Below are 9,248 nucleotides of genomic sequence, written 5' to 3'. Positions count from 1 at the left end.
GTAAACAAGTATTGCTGCAAGTATACACAGGATCTGTAAAAGATCTAATCAGCCAAAAATATAAATGACTCAAATTTCTACAAGGCTGATCGGACTGCGTAGAAAACTTTTATTTATTTATCTTTATAGATAGATGTTATTTTTTTAATTTAATTAGTAGCCATTAGCTTTTTTATATTGTCAAACACTTTTATCACGAGCCTGTGGCTCGGGGGACTGGGAGACCACCCCCTGTGTATTTGACATTAAATAAATTACTTTACTTTACTTTTAGACCAAACCGAGAATCAACAGGATGCGGCAACAGTGGACAGCCATTTACACGTTGTGAAATTTTGGTACCCTAAAAATTGTATCATGGACCAAAACCGAGTCTAATAACATCCCAGAAACGGCAAATAAGCACAGGTCATGGTTATGGATCTTCCGGCGTAGAATTTGGCATGTGTTAGTTCGGGAAAACGGAACCACAACGGCGATTGGCTAAAAGCGTAGAAGGATATGTGTTTCGTATCAAAATGTTTGAACAGTCGTAAGTGTGTAAAAGTGTTACTGAGGGCCAAGTTACAGCTGCGTAAGAGACAATCATTCAAGCAATAAAATTTGTTTACTAAGTGTACTTATTGCCTAACGGCCCTTGCTTAACTTCTGTTCTGGATTGGTTGTCTATGCGTATCTTTATGAATGCAAATTATGGTCACATATAAAATCTAACGGCTGTTTTGCCTATGTAAAGCGTTTTATAGTCGTATAGAGAGAAAATAAGAAAATTTGTTAAAAAATGTCCCTCGATCTTATTTTCCCACATTATCACTACGAAAAAGAAAATAGCGGCTTAATCAAATAGGCATTTAAGAAACGGCTCATGGCACGACCTTTTTACAGGTTTCCAGATTAGAACGGATAAAATAAATCCCCAGGGTAAGGGGAAAATGTATGTTGGCAAAGTTTGGTTCACTGATTTGTGGGCATTCTCTTGACTTGATTATTCAGCCACTGTAAGAGAGAAGAAATGAAGCACATAAGCTAAGCCAAAATATTACACCATGATCCATGTGATGTGATTGGTGCAGATGTTTACTCAGGCACTTTTTTCAAGGATTTTCCGAAATTGTAATGTTAACATCAATTCGTTGGACTTAAGTGCAAGTACAATGTGAAGGCTATGAAAACCAAAACAAAATATGGATTACCCTGACTTTGGTTCTACTTAGTAGCTTGATAGGTTTAGAAACAAATATTGTCAATGTATTTAAATAATCAGCAGAAAAATTACGTCCGATTTAATTGCTCTCTGGGAGCCAAAATTACATAAACTTCCCTTCTGGATATTCATGCATTCATTCATTCTTTTTTTCATTTGGTGAATGTTTTTTTCAGACTCCTTTTAATAAGCTTCCGTCTACTGAAGCATTTTTTTATTTTTGGGTGAAGGTAGGATTGCCATTTTTTGTGCTAAATCTGGGTTTTCTCTGTTTTGGACTTCCCCACTTTTTGATTGTAAAACAACAGGCAGCTATACAACTTGCTTTTTAACACTTTTGTTACAACCACCTGTCCCGTAGGTGGATAATTCAAAAGTCAAACATTAAACAAAGATTATGTTTTTCACAAAAAGGCAACAACAACAACCACCACAACATTTGGAAAGAAAACTTACTATTTTCACGCATCATTTTAGCGTTTTGCTTCTTTGCGTCCAAATTCAAGTGAATGTCATCACCAATTAGTACAAAAGGAGCCCAGTACTTCACAGCACAGAACTCCTCTGATTCTCGTAGACACTTCATAGCCTGGTGAAGAGCCATACTGGCGGTTTTACCATCTCCAAGATGTTGGTAGAAACTCTTCATGAACTCCATAGTTGCCTGGTCTGAAATTGCCCAAAGTGAAGCCAGAACAGAACGAGCGCCAGCAGCCAAGAAAGCCCGAGCAATTCCGACGACACCCTCAGAGTTAATCCCTCCCCTGCCACTATGACAGCAACTAAGCACAACCAGCTTTGCTCGCAGTTTAACAGCTTGGACATCCGACATTTGCAACATGTAGTCCTCTTCCTTAGGACCCTTGTTCTTTGCTCTGGATCTTGAACTTCCATCGCAATGTTTTTCCCATCCGGGATTTGCAGCTAAAGCAATTTCTCCCGTTTCCTTTCGTCCGTGAGCTGCGATGTGAACTAAGGCGGCTGTAGAAATTCGTTTTAACACCTCGTCTTTGGTTGCCTCTGTTCCTATTAGTGGGGGAATCTTTAAAATTTCTCCTATCATCTCTACTTCCTTTCTTGCAAATGGCAGTTGCCTGTACTTTGGATACTCGACATTCCCCAGATATGGATCTCCGACAAGCAGTGCCTCCTGCACACTTTTGCAGTCCTCGGGGCGATCTGTGATAAGTCTTAAACTGGTCAACGAGGGTACAGTGCGGATGTGGATAGATGTGCTCAGAGCAGAGAATGGAGCCAGGCAAAGGGGACCATCGGGGACAACAATCAACTCGTTACCTTGACACAAGTCTGCAATGGGGCCAAGAATCGCATCATGTAATGGTTCTAACGCATTGATGGTGCATTGTGAGGGCACTCCTTGTTTATCTTCATCCTCTTCATCAGTGTTATCAACATCACCATCATCTAGCTCATCCAGTGAACGATTCTCACATTTTACTCGGACACGAACTCCAATCTTCTCCATAGTAGTATTCAACAAGACAGTCACTGCATCTTCGTCTACTCTTTCTGGCTCCAATTTCTTTTCTCGAAAATCAACCTTGTTCCCCTTGCTGATAATCCAGAAAGTGATTTTGTTGCGCCTATGACCCAAGAAAGCCGTTGTTGTAGATAACTTGTTTAAAATGTAAGAAATTGTTTCTTTAGGTTCAAGTGACTCTGATGGAGATTCTGTGAAACCATACTGTATTTTTAAGATGTCAACCAAAGCCTGCGCTCGACCAGCCTCAGCAGCACACAAAGCCTCATCTATTGTTCCCAGCTTCAATAGGCTTTGCCAAAGACAACTGTAAGCAGCACCACAAAGGTGTCGAAAACTTATTTTCAAGGCATCTTCACGAGTAATGAAAGCTCTGACAATATCAAGTATATTTACACTAGCTTGAAAACATTCGTAAGCTTCTTGAAACTTTCCCAGAAGTTGGTAAATGCTGCCGAGGTTGAAGTAAGCCTTTCCTTCCCCGGTTCTATTGCCTACTTCTTCCGCTATTTCCAGAGACTTTTCATTGTACTCTATGGCCTTTAGGACGTTTCTCAGGCGCAAATAAGTGACACCAAGGTTGAAAAAGGCCACTCCTTGTCCGGCTCTATTGCCTACTTCTTTTGCTATTGTCAGATGCTTTTCGTAGTACTCTATGGCCTTTTGGAAGTTGCCAAGCCTCTTATAATCGTTGCCGAGGTGGCAATAGGCATTCCCTTCTCCGGATCTATCGTTTAATTCTTTTGCTATTTTCAGATCCTTTTCATGGTACTCTACGGCCTTTTCGAAGTTTCCCAGGCTCTGATAAGCGTTGCCAAGGGCGCCAAAGCCCCTACCTTCTGCGGATCTATCACCTACTTTTTTTGCTATTTTCAGACTCTTTTCGTAGTACTGTATGGCCTTTTGGGTGTTGCCAACACTCTCATAAGCGCCGCCGAGGTTGCAATAAGCGTTCCCTTCTCCAGGTCTATTGCCTACTTCTTTTGCTATTTTCAGATGCTCTTCGTGGTACTCTATGGCCTTTTGGAAGTTTCCCAGGCTCTGATAAGCGTTCCCAAGGTTGCCGTAGAAGCTACCTTCACTGGGTCTATCGCCTACTTCTTTTGCTATTTTTAGACCCTTTTCATGGTACTCTATAGCCTTTTGGACGTTTCCCAGGTTCCAATCAGCATTGCCAAGGTTGCCATAGGCCTTACTTTCTCCGGCTCTATCGCCTACTTCTTTTGCTATTTTCAGATGCTTTTCGTGGTACTCTATGGCCTTTTGGAAGTTTCCCAGGCTGTGATAAGCGTTGCCACGGTTGCTATATGCTGCTCCTTCTCTGCGTCTATCGCCTACTTCTCTTGCTATTTTCAGATCCTTTTCATGGTACTCTATAGCCATTCGGACGTTTCCCAGGCTCTGATCAGCGTTGGCAAGGTTGCCATAGGCCTTACCTTCTCCGGCTCTATCGCCTACTTCTTTTGCTATTTTCAGATGCTTTTCGTGGTACTCTATGGCCTTTTGGAAGTTTCCTAGGCTCTGATAAGCGGTGCCAAGGTTGCCATAGGCCCCACCTTCTCCGGATCTATCGCCTACTTCTTTTGCAATTTTCAAATGCTCTTCGTGGTACTCTATGGCCTTTTGGAAGTTTCCCAGGCACTGATTAGCAATGCCAAGGTTGCCATAGGCCCTACCTTCTCCGGATCTATCGCCTACTTCTTTTGCTATTTTCAGATCCTTTTCGTGGTACTCTTTGGCCTTTTGGAAGTTTCCCAGGTTCTGATAAGCGTTGCCAAGGTTGCCATAGGCCCTACCTTCTCCGGATCTATCGCCTACTTCTTTTGCTATTTTCAGATGCTCTTCGTGGTACTCTTTGGCCTTTTGGAAGTTTCCCAGGTTCTGATAAGCGTTGCCAAGGTTGCCATAGGCCCTACCTTCTCCGGATCTATCGCCTACTTCTTTTGCTATTTTCAGATGCCCTTCGTGGTACTCTTTGGCCTTTTGGAAGTTTCCTAGGCTCTGATAAGCGTTGCCGAGATTGCAATAACTGTTCCCCTCTCCGGGACTATCGCCTACTTCTTTTGCTATTTTGAGACCCTTTTCGTGGTACTCCATTGCCTTTTGGAAGTTTCCAAGGCTCTGATAAGCGTTGCCAAGGTTGCCATAGCCACTGCCTTCTCCGGATCTATCGCCTACTTCTTTTGCTATTTTCAGATGCTTTTCATAGTACTGTATGGCCTTTTGGAAGTTTCCTAGTCTCCGATAAGCGTTGCCAAGGTTGCCATAGGCCCTACCTTCTCTGGATCTATCGCCTACTTCTTTTGCTATTTTCAGATGCTTTTCATAGTACTGTATGGCCTTTTGGAAGTTGCCAAGATTTTCCTGGGCGTTGCCAAGGTTGCCATAGGCCCCACCTTCTCCGGATCTGTCGCCTACTTCTTTTGCAATTTTCAAATGCTCTTCGTGGTGCTCTATGGCCTTTTGGAAGTTTCTAAGGCTCTGATAAGTAATGCCTAGGTTGCCATAGGCACTACCTTCTCCGGATCTATTGCCTACTTCTTTTGCTATTTTCAGATGCTCTTCATGGTACTCTATGGCCTTCTGGAAGTTTCCCAGGTTCTGATAAGCGTTGCCAAGGTTGCCATAGGCCCTACCTTCTCCGGATCTATCGCCTACTTCTTTTGCTATTTTCAGATGCTCTTGGTGGTACTCTATGGCCTTTTGGAAGTTTCCTAGGCTCTGATAAGCGTTGCCGAGATTGCAATAACTGTTCCCTTCTCTGGGTCTATCGCCTACTTCTTTTGCTATTTTGAGACGCTTTTCGTGGTATTCCATTGCCTTTTGGAAGTTTCCAAGGCTCTGATAAGCGTTGCCAAGGTTGCCATAGCCACTGCCTTCTCCGGATCTATCGCCTACTTCTTTTGCTATTTTCAGATGCTCTTCGTGGTACTCTTTGGCCTTTTGAAAGTTTCCTAGGCTCTGATAAGCGTTGCCAAGGTTGCCATAGGCCCTACCTTCTCCGGATCTATCGCCTACTTCTTTTGCTATTTTCAGATGCTCTTCGTGGTACTCTTTGGCTTTTTGGAAAATTCCTAGGCTCTGATAATCGTTGCCAAGGTTGCCATAGGCTCCACCTTCTCCGGATCTATCGCCTACTTCTTCTGCTATTTTCAGATCCTTTTCGTGGTACTCTATGGCCTTTTCGAAGTTTCCTAGGCTCTGATAAGCGTTGCCAAGGTTGCAACAGGCCCCACCTTCTCCGGATCTATCGCTTACTTCTTTTGCTATTTTCAGATGCTTTTCATAGTACTCTATGGCCTTATGGAAGTTGCCAAGATTTTCCTGGGCGATGCCGAGGTTGCAATAGGCGTTTCCTTCTTCAGGTCTATTGCCTACATCTTTTGCTATTTTCAGATGCTTTTGGTAGTACTCTATTGCCCTTTGGAAGTTTCCCAGGCTGTGATAAGCGTTGCCAAGGTTGCTATAGGTGCTACCTTCTCCGGCTCTATCGCTTACTTCTTTTGCTGTTTTGAGATGCTTTTCGTGATACTCTATGGCCTTTTGGAAGTTTCCTAGGCTCTGATAAGCGTTGCCACGGTTGCCATAGGCCCCAAATTCTTCGGAATCCTTCTCCCCCAACATTTTATGTAAGACAGTAGCGAAATCTGTAAAAATTTACATAGAGGACATATTTATTCTATGAATACATTTTAAAGCCTTGTCCTATGGGCACTCCATGACTGTTTGTATATGCTGATCATGGAAATCAAAAAATAGTACTCGAAAGAGGAGCAAATGATGTCCATTGTCTGAACATAAGAGATTTCTATAGTTGATCTGAGTCCAGTAACATTAACGTAGCCTGTTCTATTCTGGAGGTTTTTCTTTTTGAGTTGCGAAGTTTCGCTTGAGATGTTTCAGTAATGTAGGCTATGAGAGTCTATTTACAATTAATTTTCAGGAAATGAAAACTTGGAGTATGCAGATGGGGTCTTTACCGTAAAATACCCTATAAAATTAAGAAATCGCAGATTTTATCATGTTCAGAGACTTCCCAGTAAGGCATTTGTCTCATTTGCTTCCCGAAAAGACCTCTATACCGTAAGTACGAGGACTTATTGAGTACTTTTAAGAGCAATATAATCTAGTGGTGATAGAAGTGTTCAGGTCAATAGCGCTCATATGTTGATAAAGCATACACTCTGCAGATTTTTTTTTTTCACAATTACTGCTTCCTTTGGTGAAAAAATTTGGAAGGCTTGTGTATCAAATTTGAATTAGTGACGTATTTGAAGATAACATGTGGTTTCTTAGCTGTATTTGATTTGATCAAGTGCAAACTTAAATAGGTAAATTAGGTAAAAATTAATTACAAAACTTAGGTTTACCTTGTGAGAAAGACGCCTTTTAAACGAATAGGCTATAATTTGGGATTGTTTCGTTTTTTTCCTTGCCAATGTTTGCTTTTATGTGGCACTTTTTCCGATTTCATCAGTAAAAATCGCTTGAGTAGACAATTTTAAATCACCCAAAGAGCTTCGTATCAAACAACCTTTTAATCGAGAACCTGGCCATGGCCTGTCTTAACAGAATAGTCTGGGAAAAGTAAACTTTGTAGCTATAACGAGAAAAACACCAGTCGACCAAAATATTGGAGATGAAATGAAGGGATAGATTAACTGGAAACATTTATTACGGTTCGCAGTTAACAGAAATTAGCGAAGGATCTGACGTTTAAATATTTAAACACGAAGTTATAATAAAACAAATAAAACAATTTACTATTTTGGCCACAAAATTGTCCCAAGTGTAGCAGCCCAACAAAACTCACCGTCACAAAATCAAGTTTAAGCAATTTTTAATTACACGGTTAGCTTTCAACTCGATATCCCATTTTTACAATACTCGCCCCAGTCTCCGACACTCACATATATTTACGAAGAAAATATATGTTGTCCCTAATACGGGATTGGCTTCTAGTAAACAACAATTATCACAAAAAAAAAAAGTCTTGAGTAATCACTAACAGACCCTGTATAATGAGATTTCAAAGGGTCCAATTTTCAATGTCAGCTTAAATTTCCTAAATGTACTAGCTATCCTGAGTTTTCCTGTGGGATGACATCGAGGTCAACGGACATTTCCGAGCTTTCACCTAAAAATTAGTTTTAAATGCGCTTTTAAAACGTGATAACACGTTTCTTTTTGTGGTTTTTACTTTGAAGAGACGAATGAGTATCAAAACCAGGTCTAAATAAAAAAAGTGAGCGAAATGTCAGCAACCGAAGGCAAATTCGACGCTGTTCTGACCAAGATGGACGACTTGTGAAAGGCGAAAGCCGAACAAGAAGTAAAGTTGAACTCCATTCTTCAGAAACTAGAGAACCTCGAAATGAGCCACAAGAAGACCGCCGATGACGTTAACGATTTGAAGCAGAGCTACGGTTATTTAGACGAACGAGTCACTGAAGTGAAAAGCGACATTGCAGAGAAAGCGTCCCACATGGAGTTGGCCAAACTTGAAAAAAAAAAGATGACCTCGAAAACCGTTCCAAAAGGAATAATATCGTCATATGGGGCTCACGGGAAGACGCAGAGAAAGAGCACGACTGTCTAGAGTTTTTTCTGGCCCACAACTGCTCTGGAAACCATATCGTTATTTTAATCATTTAGTGTGAAATACCTGTAAACTAGCTGGTGAGCCTAGCTTGCTGGTCTCACAAAAGCTAAGCGTATTTTCACAATAAACTGCTATCATATTATATCATATCATATCATGAGAATCAAAGGCATTGAGGTGATGTGGGCACACCGCACGAACGTTAAAGAACGGGCTGCAGCGGCTGCAGAGCCGCGACCAATTCATGTTTACCTTCTTAGGTACACGGTGTTGCTGTATTAATCAAAAGGGGTCTTGATATTGCTGTTGAGCACGAACTTCCAAATTTCAATGGCAGGTCAATAGTACTCAAGACGTTGATCAAAGATAAAAGATACCTACTGGCCAATATTTATGGTCCTGACAAAGACGCAGAGGCAGTTCGATTCTATCAAAATCTGTCGGCAATATTACAAAAAATAGATCCTAGTAGTGATGTCAACATTGTTGTAGGCGGTGATTTCAATTGTCCTTTGAATCCGACTTTAGACAAAAAAGGTGGGATATTAATTCCAAGTCAACATGTGAGGGAGAACTAACTCTCAAGGAATGCGAAACTATATTAAACTCTTTTAAAGCCAGCAAAACGCCTGGAAATAACGGAATCCCAGTGGACTTTTATAGAGTATTCTGGCCTTTGTTAGGTAAATTTATGGTGGACTCGTGCAACGAGGCTTATAACAAAAGAAAAATGTCTCACTCTCAAAAGCAGGCTGTCATCACAATAATTGATGAGAAAGAAAAGAACAGAAATTATTTGGAAAACTGGAGACCAATATCCCTAATTAATGTAGATGCAAAAATTGCTTCTAAAATTATTGCAAATAGGGTTATTAAGGTCCTCCCAGAAATAATTCACTTTAATCAAACGGGCTATGTTAAAGGCAGGTTTATTGGTGAAG

The 9,248-nt window shown here is 41.2% G+C and overlaps 1 protein-coding gene across 2 annotated transcripts in view; it reads right to left on the bottom strand.

Annotated features, from left to right (window-relative positions):
- Nucleotides 1-439: 439 nt before the first annotated feature.
- Nucleotides 440-9,248, bottom strand: part of LOC146489948 (uncharacterized) — a 28,463-nt gene continuing 19,654 nt past the window's right edge. Inside the window, exons 6-7 of one of the 2 annotated variants that reach the window (XM_085112722.1) lie at nt 1,661-6,352; nt 440-996 (exon numbers count right to left, since the gene is read on the bottom strand). In XM_085112722.1, coding sequence (XP_084968848.1) covers nt 986-996; nt 1,661-6,352 — 4,703 coding nt within the window. In that variant the 3' untranslated portion in view covers nt 440-985. Of the gene's footprint in view, nt 997-1,542; nt 6,353-9,248 lie in introns of those variants that run through there. The other variant, XM_085112654.1, reaches the window with a different exon arrangement.

Source organism: Pavona decussata, unplaced genomic scaffold (assembly GCF_977016875.1).
Source record: "Pavona decussata unplaced genomic scaffold, jaPavDecu1.1 SCAFFOLD_2, whole genome shotgun sequence".
Lineage (NCBI taxonomy): Eukaryota > Metazoa > Cnidaria > Anthozoa > Scleractinia > Agariciidae > Pavona > Pavona decussata.
Note: the sequence above shows the minus strand (reverse complement) of the source record. Positions and strands in the feature narration are given on the sequence as shown.